Source organism: Armigeres subalbatus, chromosome 3 (genome assembly GCF_024139115.2).
Source record: "Armigeres subalbatus isolate Guangzhou_Male chromosome 3, GZ_Asu_2, whole genome shotgun sequence".
Classification (NCBI taxonomy): Eukaryota; Metazoa; Arthropoda; class Insecta; order Diptera; family Culicidae; genus Armigeres; species Armigeres subalbatus.
Window position 1 is genome coordinate 248,380,850 of NC_085141.1, and position 14,620 is coordinate 248,395,469.

Consider the following 14,620-nt stretch of genomic DNA (forward strand, 5'->3'; position numbering starts at 1 on the left):
TTATCTTGGTTATTTGATATTCACAATTGCACAACTTTTATCATACATTTCTGTAAGTTTGATACAAGTGTTCATTTTACCCGCATACATACCATGTGATAAAAACTCTTCGTATAACGATACAAACCAATAATTTTATTATTTATCCCTGCAACATCTTTGTGAAGGTTGTCCTATTTGCCGCTGTTGTTTGTGAAGGTTTGAACCAATGTTATGATGAACTTATTAAGAATTAAAGCTTGCGGAAAAATAGTTGAAAATTACATCAGGCCCAATTTTTACGGCCTCGTTTGATATTTTGGATAGTAACAGCTATTCGTTCGGTCTCAAAACCAAAATATTAGCTTAGGTACCTTATTTTATTTCAAAGAAAACGTGTGCATGGTTAACATACGCCTAAATAGTGTTTTAATATAAATATAGCCAACTGTTCATTTTACCACCCCTGTTCATTTTACCACCTCTTCCCCTATAACTCTCTGTAAGATACATCGTTCGTCTTCGAAAATGAAAACTAGCTAAGCTTATCTTCGCTATGAGTCGTTGAATAAATAGTAAATTAGTATTGATTATAGTCATATAGAAAGATTTGTTAAAGTAATAAGCATACAGGGGCGCGGGTGAAATTGCATCGGGCAAGGGTAACTCTAGATAAGAATTGTTTGCAACGCAGGTTTTTACAGCTCCATCGTCGATCAGGACGTCTTGAAAATCAGTATCGGCCAGTACAGTATGACGAACACGAGAAACAAGCCCGGAAATATCACACGCGACATTTTGTCAATCTCACGCCACATAATCTTTTCGATGCCGGTGTCCGTGTCGGTCCACGCCACCGACAGAATGCTTTGCCGTCGCGTTGGCTGTTTGGCAGGCGGCGGTTGCGGGCCTCCGTTGCCCTGCAGCGACGTCTGACCGGGTGTAGTTGGTGTTTGGGTTGGCTTTCGCGTTCGAACGTTGACCGTTCCACCCTCCCAGTTGGCCACCGTGGTGCATTGACCCTTCTCCATGGCACTGATTCGCATTGGAAGTACTTTCGGTACCTTGTTCACCTGGTACTGGTATTGCACGTCCAGCACTTTGACAACCACGAACTCAGCCAGTGCTGAAAACACAAACATCATGCAACCCGCCATCCATAGGTCCAGTGCCTTAATTAGAGAGGTAAGAAAAATTATCGAACATGGCCCATAAATAAGAGATGGATGGGGCACCAATGTGCCGTGTGTGTGTGTGTACGTACCTTCACATACGCCACCGGAGGAATATCCGCTCTCATTCCGGTGAACATCGTCACGAGTGTCAGCATGCACGTCACCAGTAGCGTTACCCGGCCCGGAATGGCATCGAGACCCAGCCAAAAACTGAACCACGATAGCATCACCACCAACGTCGATGGGGCGAATGTTTGGATCAGGTGATGGCCAATCTGCCGCTCGAAACGGAAATACACCGCCAGTCGGGAGAAGTTTCCTGGAAATTTTAATCAAACGTTTGTTTTTCGTTTCAAATGATTCCAACCCATTACCTCGAACGTCATTACTTCGACACGAGACTTTAATTGGTTTGATATAATTCAATTTACAGTTTTCCTTTCTGGCGCATTCGTCGTACGTCAATGCTATAGGAATACTCTATAAACGAAATGTTATTTAAATTGTGAACAATTTCCTGTGGAAATAAAATAAAATCTTCGGGAAAAATTGCACTTCTGTAGAATTCCGAAGAAAGAAAAAATAAAGAAAGAATAAAGACAGAATGAATATCTGGGGAAATTCTTCCGCATTTCCACAGGGAATACTTTCCAATTTTTACGGAAAACTCCTTTGAATTACCATTTTTATTTTTCAATTATCCATTATTTTTTTTATTTTTTTCAAATTTCCAAAAAAAAAATCTGTTGCATTTCCAAGGAAAATATTTTCGGTAAGTTTAGGGTAAAGCAATTGTTCGGTCGTGATTCCTTCCGCCCAGTGACCTTTTTCTATGAAAAATTCTTTCTACCTACATCGACTAACACGGGTGGATCGTCAGCTTGTAAACACTGATATTTATAAGGGAAGTTTATTCTTTCTAAGTACATGATTAATCTTCTTCTTCATTGGCATTACATCCCCTACTAGGACATTGCCGCCTCACAGCTATTAACTGCGAGGTTTCTAAGCCAAGTTACCATTTTTGCATCTATATATCATGAGGCTAACAAAGATAGGCGTAACTAGAGTCCCAGTCTAGAGGTGGCCATGGCCCCAGCTGGTGGGGGACAATATTTTAAGGGGGTATAGAACACTGCATGCATAGACTGCCAAGGGTTTTTAATGCCTTTGCCGTTTATTTGTCTTGTTGTTAACATCAATCGTATCTGGTTTGAGCGTATTTCATTGTATTTTCATGAATTATGCACAAGTTTGTCTAAATCTGATTTGCAGTTTTTGGATCTCTTCATTACTGTTTGTATGATATGCGGAAAGCTTCGAGGGACCGTACTTTCTTCACAATTTTACAATTTTTAATAATGGAGATGTTCCGAATTTTCAAGAGCATAAGGTTGCGAGGCCCGTGCACTAATTACGTAAGGGCTAACGGGAAAAAGATGGGGTAGATTATTTTCTCACGCTCAATTATATGAAAAAAAAACATATTTTGAATGAAAAACGGTGAGTTGAAAAGCTCAGGAAAATTCCTCACTTAATAAAGGTAAAAACGAAGAGGATTTGTTGATATTGTGGGGTCCATAAAAAACTAAATGCAATCTCCATCATATTGTGAAAGTTTAATAATCCTAATATTTTCATACCAAAGAATTGCGGCTCTTAAAGCGCCATATACGACTGAGCCTACCAAATAAAAAAGCTAGTAAAACAAATCCTGATATTTGCACAAATTTTTTAGATGTTGTTAGATTATTGTAAAATTTTTCTTTGTTTTATAATTATAATATGAAGTTCCAACAAGTTTATCACCGCTCAAATGTTGACCGATTTGGCTGAAATTTTGTCCAGAGCATCACTGCCACTAATTGCAAGTCGAGCACATATGTATATGGATCCCATATACAGATGTGCTCGACTTGCGGTTAGGGGCATATCAGGGAATAAATAGTACCGAATAAGATAGCGGCCCATCAATAAAATTGAAAAAAGGTTTTTTTTCAATACTAAGGCCGTTACAAATATTTAATTGACTTTTTGTCCTACTAGTCTCCGAATGGTCAAGGGGGGGGGGGGGATAATAAAAAATAAATATTAAAATGAAAAAAAATCAAAAAACTCCTCGGATTTGTTAAAGAATGTTTTGAAAATCCTCAAAATTATCCGAATTTTATTTTGTTGCCCCCTCAAAATATCATTTTTTGGCGAAAAAAAATCCGAGGGGGAGGGAGACAAAATGGATTTTAAATATTTGTATCGGCCTAATTTAAGCCACCACAGTAGACAGTCACGACTATTAATTATTAAATTATGGCCCAAAAATGTTCCCGCTTCGTTTGAATCTAACCGTCGCGTCGTTGGATGTCAGAACAAGAATGTATGTTTTTTCAAACATACTTGTTTTTTAACATGGTATAATCAATAATCCAGAATGTTAGCACGCTTTGCAATTACTTGATTAATTAATGGCAATGAAAGTGATTGGCATTAAAAATCTGAAAAATCTACTTGGACTTATCATTTTGCACAGGTCGATACTGTGCCAAACAATTGATCGAAGAAGACGTATGATGCAATGAGGAATGAGAAAATATGTTTGTGGTATATAAAAATGGACTATTTTGGAAATCGATTTTCAAATTTTCTGGGGGGGGGGCACCCTTATTTACGCCAATGCTAACACAATGATACTTTTATGGCCAGGGAAGTCGATAAAAGATTCAATCCGCACGGCTAAGGAGGGCTCCTATTATAACACTGGTCGACAGGAAATTTGTATTCGCGATGCTCATGTGTTTTATTTGGGCTGGATCGACTGGTTACTGGCGCTTTTGTTTGATTGGGAAAGTTCCGTGGTTTGGTCACAAAGTTGGAAAAGTGTACTCACTTTAACCGAGTTGAAGTCACTCGCATGTTTGCATGATTCTCTGTTCATATAAGTTAAAATATTAAGTTATAACGATAATCTAAGTTATTACGATATCTGAATGTTCTCATGGATGTTTTTAGGAGAAACGATAAAAAGAAAAATTTGAAAACTGTTCAGCAGCATATAAGCATAAAAGCATATGGAGACGCATGGTACAGTTGTGCGATGATTCATCTTGTGACTAAACTTTTTATGCAAATTTCATCACATTCGTTTCATTAAATAAATGAACAAGTATGCAAGCATTTGTATTTTATTTATTTATTATCAGACTAAGGCCGGAGTGGCCTGTGCTGCACATAAAAGTCTTCTTGCGGAGGGTCCGCAAATCGTCCTCAACCTGATCGATCCACCTTGCCCGCTGTCGAGAACCATTTTTACCGGATTACTGTCCGACATTCTGGCTACGTGCCCGGCCCACCGCAGTCTTCCTATTTTCGCGGTGTGAACGATGGATGGTTCTCCCAACAGCTGATGCAACTCGTGGTTCATTCGCCTCCTCCACGTACCTACCGGTCTTATAAGCGTTTTGTAGATAGTCAGTTTGGTGCGGCGGCGAACTCCATTCGATCGGAGCGTCTTGCGGAGTCCAAAGTACGTCCGATTTCCAGCCACTATGCGCCTCCGAATTTCTCTGCTGGTACCGTTATCGGCGGTCACCAGTGAGCCCAAGTACACGAATCCTTCAACCACCTCGATTTCGTCACCACCGATAGAAACTCGGGGTGGGTGGCTTACATTGACCTCTCTTGAGCCTCTTCCTATCATGTACTTCGTCTTCGACGTATTGATGACTAGTCCAATCCGTCTAGCCTCGCTTTTCAGTCTGATGTAGGCTTCCTCCATCCTTTCAAAGTTACGTGCCATGATATCAATGTCGTCGGCGAAACCAAATAACTGGACGGACTTCGTGAAAATCGTACCACTCGTGTCAATCCCTGCCCTTCGTATTACTCCCTCCAAAGCGATGTTGAATAGCAGACACCAAAGACCATCACCTTGCCGTAACCCTCAGTTTATCCGGAAATCCGTTTTCGTGCATTGGCTGCCATAGCTGGTCCCGATTGATTGTATCATATGCGGCTTTTAAGTCGATAAATAGATAATGTGTGGGCACGTTGTATTCGCGGCATTTCTGCAATACCTGACGTATGGCGAACACCTGGTCTGTGGTAGAGCGTTCACCCATAAATCCCGCCTGGTACTGCCCTACGAACTCTCTTGCAATTGGTGTTAGTCGACGGCATACAATTTGGGAGAGTACCTTGTAGGCGGCGTTCAGCAATGTGATTGCGCGGTAGTTGCTACAATCCAGCTTATCGCCCTTTTTGTAGATGGGACACACGACACCTTCCATCCACTCCTGCGGCAGGACCTCATCCTCCCAAACCTTGGTAATCACCCAGTGCAGCGCTCTAGCCAGTGCTTCACCACCGTGTTTAAACAGCTCTCCTGGTAGTTGGTCAACTCCAGGGGCTTTGTTGTTTTTCAGCCGGCCGATCTCCTCCTGGCTTTCCTGGAGATTTGGAGCCGGAAGTCGCTTGTCCTGCGCGCGTGCTCCTAGGCTCATTACCATACCGCCACCGTTGTCTGCCATATCGCCATTCAGGTGCTCTTCGTAGTGCTGCCGCCACTTTTGGATCACCTCACGCTCGTTTGTAAGAAGGTTCCCGTTTATGTCCTTACACATATCGGGCTGTGGCACGTGGCCCTTACGTGAACGGTTCAACTTCTCATAGAACTTTCGTGCGTTATTAGCGCGGTACAGTTCCTCCGTCTCTTCACGGTCTCGATCTTCCTGCTGGCGCTTTTTCCTCCGGAAAATCGAGTTTTGTCTGTTCCGCGCCCGTTTGTATCGTGCCTCGTTCGCCCTCGTGCGGTGTTGTAGCTACCTCGCCCATACTGCATTCTTCTCTTCTCCTCAACTAGCTGCTCTCATTCGCCGTCATACCAGTCGTTTCTCTGATCCGGAGCCACCGTGCCTAGTGCAGCGGTTGCGGTGCTTCCAATGGCGGATCGAATATCTCTCCAGCGATCTTTAAGAGATGCTGCGCCTAGCTGCTCTTCCGTTGGGAGTGCCACTTCCAGCTGCTGCGCGTAGTCTTGGGCTAGTCTACCGTCTTGTAGCCGCCTAATGTTTAGCCGCGGCGGACGACTCCGACGCGTGTTGATCACCGTCGAGAGTTTTGAGCGCAGACATACTGCAACGAGATAGTGGTCGGATTCAATATTCGCACTGCGGTAATTGCGTACGTTCGTGATGTCGGAGAAGAATTTGCCGTCGATTAGAACGTGGTCGATTTGGTTTTCCGTTACTTGATTAGGTGATTTCCATGTGGCCTTGGGGATATTCTTGCGGGGGAAGAAAGTGCTTCGGACTACCATTCCGCGGGAGGCTGCAAAGTTTATGCATCGTTGGCCGCTGTCGTTCGATACGGTATGCAGACTATCCGGTCCGATGACCGGTCTATACATTTCCTCCCTTCCTACCTGAGCGTTCATGTCACCGATGACGATTTTGACGTCCCGCAGTAGGCATCCATCGTATGTCTGCTCCAGCTGCGCATAGAACGCTTCTTTCTCGTCGTCGGATCTCCCTTCGTGTGGGCAGTGCACGTTGATGATGCTATAGTTGAAGAAACGGCCTTTAATCATCAGCTTGCACATCCTTGCGTTGATTAGATGCCACCCAATCACGCGTTGGCGCATGTTTCCCAGCACTATGAAGACGGTTCCCAGCTCGTTGGTGGTGCCACAGCTTTGGTAGAAGGTAGCCGTTCGATGCCCGCTTTTCCACACTTTATGTCCTGTCCAGCAGATTTCCTGCATCGCTACGACATCGAAGTTACGAGGATGTAATTCATCGTAGATTATCCTGTCGCAACCTGCGAAGCCTAGCGACTTGCAGTTCCATGTTCCAAGCTTCTAATCGTGATCCTTTATTCGTCGCGTAGGTCGTTGCCGATTGTATCGAGTCGTATTATCTTCTATGTCGTTCGTAATAGTTGTTTTTAAAGGAGGCTTATTGGGCCTGCGCAAACCTCCTGTCTCGTCGGAGGGCCGTGCGCTTGTGCGCTTTGAGCGGCACACGGTCGCTTTGGCGCAGCCTACTTGCGGATACATGCAGCTTTTTATAGAGGTTTAACAGGGCCCACTGTCAAACCACACCACATCCTAGGCAGGCGCCACAACTCGCAGATGGCCTGGGGAGGGATCGTCAAGCCCTTGGACATTGTCCCTGCTGTTCCCGAATCGGCCGGGGTATAACCATCAGAGCACCTGATCCGAGGCACAACCAAACACACACATATAAAAATAATTATTTTAAAAAAATCAGCAGTGAACTGGTATTGTAAAATCATGAAGTTTGATACGTCGCAATGACGTTGTTTGATTCGGATCAATAAGTGGCCACTTCTTCCAGGGCACCTGATCCGGGATATGGCCAAATATACACACACAGAAAAAAAAACGAATTGCCAGAATTGTTTGATCGGGATCGATGTGGCCACTTCCCCCAAGGCACCTGGTCCGTGGACATGGTCAAGTGGACACAGACATAAAATACACGAATACACGGATTGGTATTGTAAAATCATGAAGTTTCTATACGTCGCATGGCGTTGTTTGATTCGGATCAATAAGTGGCCACTTCTCCCAGGGCACCTGATCCGGGATATGGCCAAGTGAACACAGACAGAAAATACACGAAATTACCAGAAATGAATTGGTTTTACGAAATCATGAAGTTTGATACGTCGCATGGCGTCGGATCGATAAGTGGCCACTTTTCCTCAGGGTCAGAGGCATGGCCAGATGGACAGAGACAGAAATATAATGCCTGAAATGGCCAGAAATGCATTGGCTATGCAAAATTGTGAAGTTTGAAACGTCACAAGGCTTAGTTTCGATTGGGTTGGTAAGTGGCCACTTCCCACAGTGAAACAGGCACCAGGTACTTCCAAAGTGGCCTAACAATCACAGGGAATCTATGAGGTCATTCTGCATTACGTATTATAACATCTGTTGATGAATTTATATTTTACAATCATTAAATTGCTGAGAAAAGGATTCGAAAAAAATCTATTACCCCAACGGAATCCGAAATATCTCCGGAACCATGAACTGTCTCCAGATTCCGGGAACAAAACAGTATATGAATTTCTGGACGCATCGATACCAGAAATTGGCATCAAAATCGGTGGATATTTGAAGTTAGAGTAGATTGAAGGTAAAAAAGTTACTGAAAAAATGGGTCGGTACAGTAAAGGTTAAATACGAGTCAAGCCATTGTAGAAGTTTTGGCTGAATCCCCATCTTCTGCAATTTGAACAAAAGCATGGATATATCAACGCGATCAAATGCTTTGATAATGACCACATAATGACCACTATCCATTGCTTCCAAAGAATAATTAACGAATTCTGTTAGATTTGTGGCTGTGAACGACCTTTGTAGAAGCCGTGATGCATAGAAGTGATTCGATGTTTAATTTGAACGAAAATTCTTTCATTAACAATTGCTTCGACCAATTTTGGTATGCATGATATAAGTGTAATATCACGGTAGTTACGGACGTTGGATTTTGTACCGGATTTGAATATTGGAACTAGAAATGAGTTTCTCCATGTTTTGGGGAAACATCCAGATTTCAGCGACTTGTTAAAAATCCAGAATAATGGGGCTGTGAGTTCTTTTGCTAGAGTTTTAATGAACACTGGAGGTATTCCATCGGGTCCGGAGCCCTTAGATGCATCCAAATGTTTCAATGCATCACAAATTTCATGCACATTTATGTAATTGACGCCAACGTCATTTGAGAATTCAGGGTAAAAATCAAAAAAGTCACGATCTCGGTCAGCTTCTGAGTGTGTGGTATATACTTCTTGAAAGAAATCAGCAAACAAATTACATATTTCCTCTGAATTGTTACCTATTCTACCATCTAAATAAAGTTTTGATGGACAATTACACAGATAGAAAAATCCACTGAAATGTATGCTAAAAATGATGCACATAAATGGAACATCATTATTAGCGTAATTCCACACGGGATATAGCCTAAATGTATACAATATTTGACGAGAATCGTCAATATTTCATACAAGTTGTAAGCAATCTTGTTAGGAAGAGGACTATTTCAGCGTTGAATAGCGTAAATTTCATCATGTCAAGTTTATTTTTCATTATTATTTTCTGTGTAGGTTTTTATTTCGCGGTTGTTTTTGAATTATATTCATAGAATGCGGTGTTTATAGCAGAGTTCAACTGATTACAAATGTCAAGATATTCTTCTAAATGTTGATAAGACGCATAATTCTTGTAGTTTTCATGTACTTTCTGCTTATGATTTTTAAGATTTTTTTATCTCTCTTGTAAACCAAATTGGATTTTTCGATACAGCATGGCTTCGTCGTCTTTTAACTGGAACTTCCTCCATTATTATTTTGTACAATGTGCTATAAAATATCTCAAGTCACCTTTTTTGGGCACCTTCACTAAGATACCTTGTATCCAGTCGACCGGGAAAGTCCCAGATATTACAAAATAAACGATGCAATAGTTGAGCGGCTGTCATGGGGTCAACTTTGAGCATCTCGGCTAATATGCGATCGACCTCTTGAGCTTTATTCGATTTCATGCTTTGGATGGCTTTTGAATCTGTAGCAGTGATGGAGTTTCGGCATTGACGCGTGTTATACGTCGGATCCTAGGCAGATTCTGCCGAGGTGGTGGTGTTCTAAGTGCTCGAACCAGCGTTTCAGCTAGTCAGTTGGGTCGGTCAATAGCTGACCATTCGCGTCTTTCACAGGCATTGTTAACTACGCCCCGTCGATTGGTAGCAAAGCCCCTACTGGCAACGCACGCTACTGATGTAGAAACCACATCGGCCTGCTTGCGCAGGAACGATTCGCGAAGATGAAATGTAAACAAAACGACTACATGGTATTACAAACGTGAATTGGATCAAGGGATCGCGCTAAATCTAAAATAATAGTTAAAAACGCTCTTATATCTAATTATTATTGCTAGTGTTCTTATTAACTAACTATATCCTAATCTTAATTACTATTCATGCATTAGAAGGTAGGGATACAATGAATTCTAAGTTACTAGTGGAAAAAGTCATTAAATCTGCTATAACCTCCAAATATATATATACAGATTGTTAGGGAACACATATAGAAGAACTGCATTATCATCCACTTCCATAAATCACCTGCGGCTCGGAAAAAAGGTGAGCTAATTTAACGTAATCCTAAACAATGATCCTAAAATGAACATACAACCCAGGTTCCTAAGATTGCGACAGACAACAGAGCACAAGCTGATTTCTAGTGTTCGTTACCGTCAATAGGTGAGATATTGTGCACAACATGTAGAACTAGTAAATATTACAATAAAAACTTTAACTGATTCTACAGATATTTGCTCCTTACTGAGCTAGAATCATAGGATTTATCCCCTACAATAACAGCAAGAATCACTAAAAGTAAGCCTAATAATTTAAACTTTAAAATCAATGTCTAATCGAATATTATTCTAGGAATTTTATAACTTTGCTGAATAAAGTTTATGGAATTTTGATTCTTTCCCCTGTTAATCGGCCTGCGAGTAACAGGCATCGTTGCATAGATCCTCACCCCGCCGAATCTTCCCGTTTGCTGCGACTCTCTCTCCTTCGTCGGCCAGTGAGTCCGCCCACGCTCGCTTGCCCCGTCGACATAAGCGTTTCACTTCCTTCTTCAGAGCCGAGTATCGTTGACGGGCTAAGACTTTGGCTCTTCTGGTTTTTGATCGCTCAATCGCGGCTTTGGCTCCTCTTCGCTCCTCTATCTTCCTCCAGGTCTCATCGGTGATCCACTGTTTTCTCTGGGTGCGCAGTTCGCCCAGATTATACTCGCTGGTGGAGATGAAGGCACTCTTGATGGCTGTTCATTGATCTTCCACACTGCCATCTTCCGGAATATCTGCAGCACGCGTCTCCAGTTATTCAACGAAGGACCGTTTTACCGTGGCATCTTCCAGTCGGCATGCGTTGAACCGTTGTCCAACTCTTTCGTCCTGCCGACGAATCCGCGCAATGCGCAAGCGTATTTCGCCGATGAGGAGGTGATGATCAGACGCGATATCGGCACTACGTTTATTCTGTACACCAAGAAGGCTCCATTTCCATTTTCGGCTGATGCAGATGTGGTCGATTTGATTTTCTGTAAAGCCGTCACGAGAGCCTGTGACCTTGTGAACCTGTCGATGAGGGAAGAGTGATCTCTCGGTCACCATGTCGTTATTACCACAGAATTCTGAGAAAAGCTCTCCGTTTTCGCTCATTTCTCCGAGACCATGGCGTCATCATTGTCCCTGAGCAATAAGCTTGCTGTCTACAAGCAAACCATACTCCCTGTGATCGAATACGGCATGCCGGTCTGGGAGATCTGTTAAAAAACCTTAATCTTAAACTCCAACGGGTTCAAAAAAAGTTCCTGAGGATGATTTTCAGTACTCCTCCGAGAACACGAAATTCCGAGGTCCGTTGTCTGGTCGGCATTAAAACACTACACGAACGCTCTGATGAGTCGTGAGTGTGTGGAAGGGTCCGTTGCTTGGACTCGGATCAAGATGCTATTAGGGTATTAGTTCCAATTTAGGTTATCAAGTTCTTGTAGTGTAAATATGGTAGTTAGATTTTCAAAGTTACTTCAAAGTCATATTGATGCCTAAATAAGGCTTGCTTGTAGGATTGTATAAAGTTTTCTACTGATAACTATTAATGGCAGCTCTAACTTTGCACCGTTCAATGTGCAAAAACGATCCATAAAAAAATGAAAAACGATCCATAAATAACATCTGAATGTTTCATAAAACGCTACCATAAATCCATAAAATAGTTTGGGAGATTCCATAAAGAATATTTTTATGATCCATAAAAACTATATTTTGATCCATAAAATTTCAAATTTGCGCATTTTTTATCGTGTTGATGATCCATAATTTTAGTAATATGATCCATAATTTTGGTCATATGATCCATAATTTTGATAATGTGATCCATAATGCTTGGAAAGAAGGCCAATGAAACTATATTAATTGATCCACACATTTTATAAAATCTATGGATCATTTATCAATTTTTATGGATCATATCACCAAAACTATGGATCATTTGAACAAAGTTATGGATCAAATGGCCAGAATTATGGATCATATGACTAAAGTTATGGATCATATTACTGAAATTATGGATCATCATCACGATAAAAAAATGCGCAAATTTGAAGTTTTATGGTTCAAAATATAGTTTTTTATGGATCATTTTCCAAAGATCTATGGATCATTTGTCATATGTATGTATATATGGGAAAATATCAAGAATTGTAATGTTTTTCTTGGCCATGTTAATGAAACATATTTCCCTTTTAATTGCTAAATTTTAGCTTAGTTATGGATCAAAAAATTATTCTTTATGGAGTCTGCTGAACTATTTTATGGATTTATGGTAGCATTTTAAGGAACATTCAGATGTTATTTATGGATCGTTTTTCACTTTTTTTATGGATCCGTCTTTATTGTTTATATGCAAAAGTATGTTTTGCCACTATTAATATCATAAAACAAAAACAACTTTTCCTCTCCCCCTTTTGGACCATTTTGTGAAGACGCAAATGCAAGTAGTTTCTCGCCAAGTGGTCAGTGACCAAACTCAACACGAGGTAATGACGTCTGCGATGGTATTATTCGGTTTGTTACCATAGAGTCACATTCTATGGACAATCCATCGACAAAAGAACGGATCCCCACTCGACCTGAACACTCACCGTATTTCTCCGGCATGTAGCCGTCACTCTCCTCCAGCTGCAGCGGCTGCCCCAGGTTGTACTGCAGCAGCTTGAGCTCCGGGTTGATGGTGACCCCGTTGTCGGCCCATTTGAGGCGGATTTTCTGATTGTGATAGGAGAAGCTCTCGATGTAGATCGGACAGATCTGGATGTCCATCGGGTACAGCTGGAACTCCATCTGGCAGGCAATAATGGCGTGCATCATGCAGGCGTACCGTACGGTTGAGTTTTTGTACAGCGTCACCGAGGAGAACTTGTGCGTGAGGGTCGCAATTTCTGAAAGGCAAACAAATTACAATTTTCCAGGTGACTGGCGAGTATCTTCAAATGGAATAGTGATATTGTGCGGCTATGTGACTAAACAGAGAACGCGAACTACATATCTATTGAGCACTTCATGATGATGATGATGATGATGATGATACTAAAATGACTATGAGGATGCCAATGGACATTGATGGACAAACTCCCAATTACCACTGTACTTTCCGGGATTAAATTTCATTTACCTACTGTTACCTGATCACAAAAAATCAATTATCCAGATGGACCGAACTAGCTTGTTATTAAAAGGTCAACAAACTATCACTCAATCAACTAATGTGCAACTGTTTCAAGCTGTGATACTATTTCAGTGGAAAATAAGCAAATCAACAATAACGTTACATACCTTGAAAATTGATGAATATCAGTATCGCTTGATACAGTTCATACATTGGTTGAAGAGCAAGTTGTTAGACACTACTAGATTGACACAGCTTTATGTAAATAAAATTTAAAGTGAATATGCTCCATGTTACAAGGAGTATCTTTTTCTATCCTTTCTGATTTATTCTCGTTATTTAGACCTAGAAAACGAAGGACTTCATACCGTTTCCACTTTTATCGTATATTTACCTGCTATGATTAAAAATTAACAGAAGGTTCTAACTAGGAACTAATAGCTTTGTCAATACTTTCTGCAAAAATAAAATACTCTCCAAGCAGATTTACTCCACTGTCAGTCCTTCATTATTAACATAATCCTTTCATCTCTGGCGGAGTTAAAGTTCTGGTTATAGAGGGGCATTAGCAATTTTCGCGTAATCGGTTTAAATGACAGCAGTAAGAACTATATTGGAGAGGTTATTCATTTAAGGGATTAATAAGTTAAAACGTTTTCAGACAGTTTAAAATATAATGACAAGTCGAGTCAAGTACGAGACACTGAAGACGGCCTTACTGTTGAGGTCGAAATACGTATCTGTCAAATGTACAATAAAGTAGTGGAATAAAATGGAATAGTACAAACTCGTCTTATGACAAGTGAATACATTCCACTAAAAGCTTAAAATAATTTTCTTATTTCTATATCTCGAAATCTCTCCTTATGTCGATGGTTTCCTGTGTCCCTTCAACCTACACACATTTTGGCTTTCTACATCTCGATAACCTTCATATTTCGATCTCAATCTAGTACCCATTTCAATGTTCCTTCCTTTCCTCGATCTCTCCTTATCTCGATGGTCTCTTCCATATCGAGATGTGGAAATTCCTTCACGATTTTTTTTATATTCCCCTAAAAATTTCATCGGAAAATCTTTTCCGAAATTCCTTTAGGAATTAATTTGGAAATTCCTCCAAGAATTCCTTCGAAGATTAATTGAAAAGCTCCTTCAAAAATTCCTATAAAATAATTGCTTAAATAATTGCTTTAGTAAAAT

At 41.1% G+C, this 14,620-nt stretch overlaps 1 protein-coding gene across 1 annotated transcript in view; it reads right to left on the reverse strand.

Annotated features, from left to right (window-relative positions):
• Positions 1 to 476: 476 nt before the first annotated feature.
• The window catches only part of LOC134227838 (glycine receptor subunit alpha-4), a 180,638-nt gene continuing 166,494 nt past the window's right edge, over positions 477 to 14,620 (reverse strand). The window contains exons 6-8 of the mRNA XM_062709521.1: positions 12,897 to 13,193; positions 1,244 to 1,473; positions 477 to 1,151 (exon numbers count right to left, since the gene is read on the reverse strand). Of these exons, the coding sequence (XP_062565505.1) occupies positions 696 to 1,151; positions 1,244 to 1,473; positions 12,897 to 13,193 (983 nt within the window). The 3' untranslated portion in view covers positions 477 to 695. The remainder of the gene's footprint in view (positions 1,152 to 1,243; positions 1,474 to 12,896; positions 13,194 to 14,620) is intronic.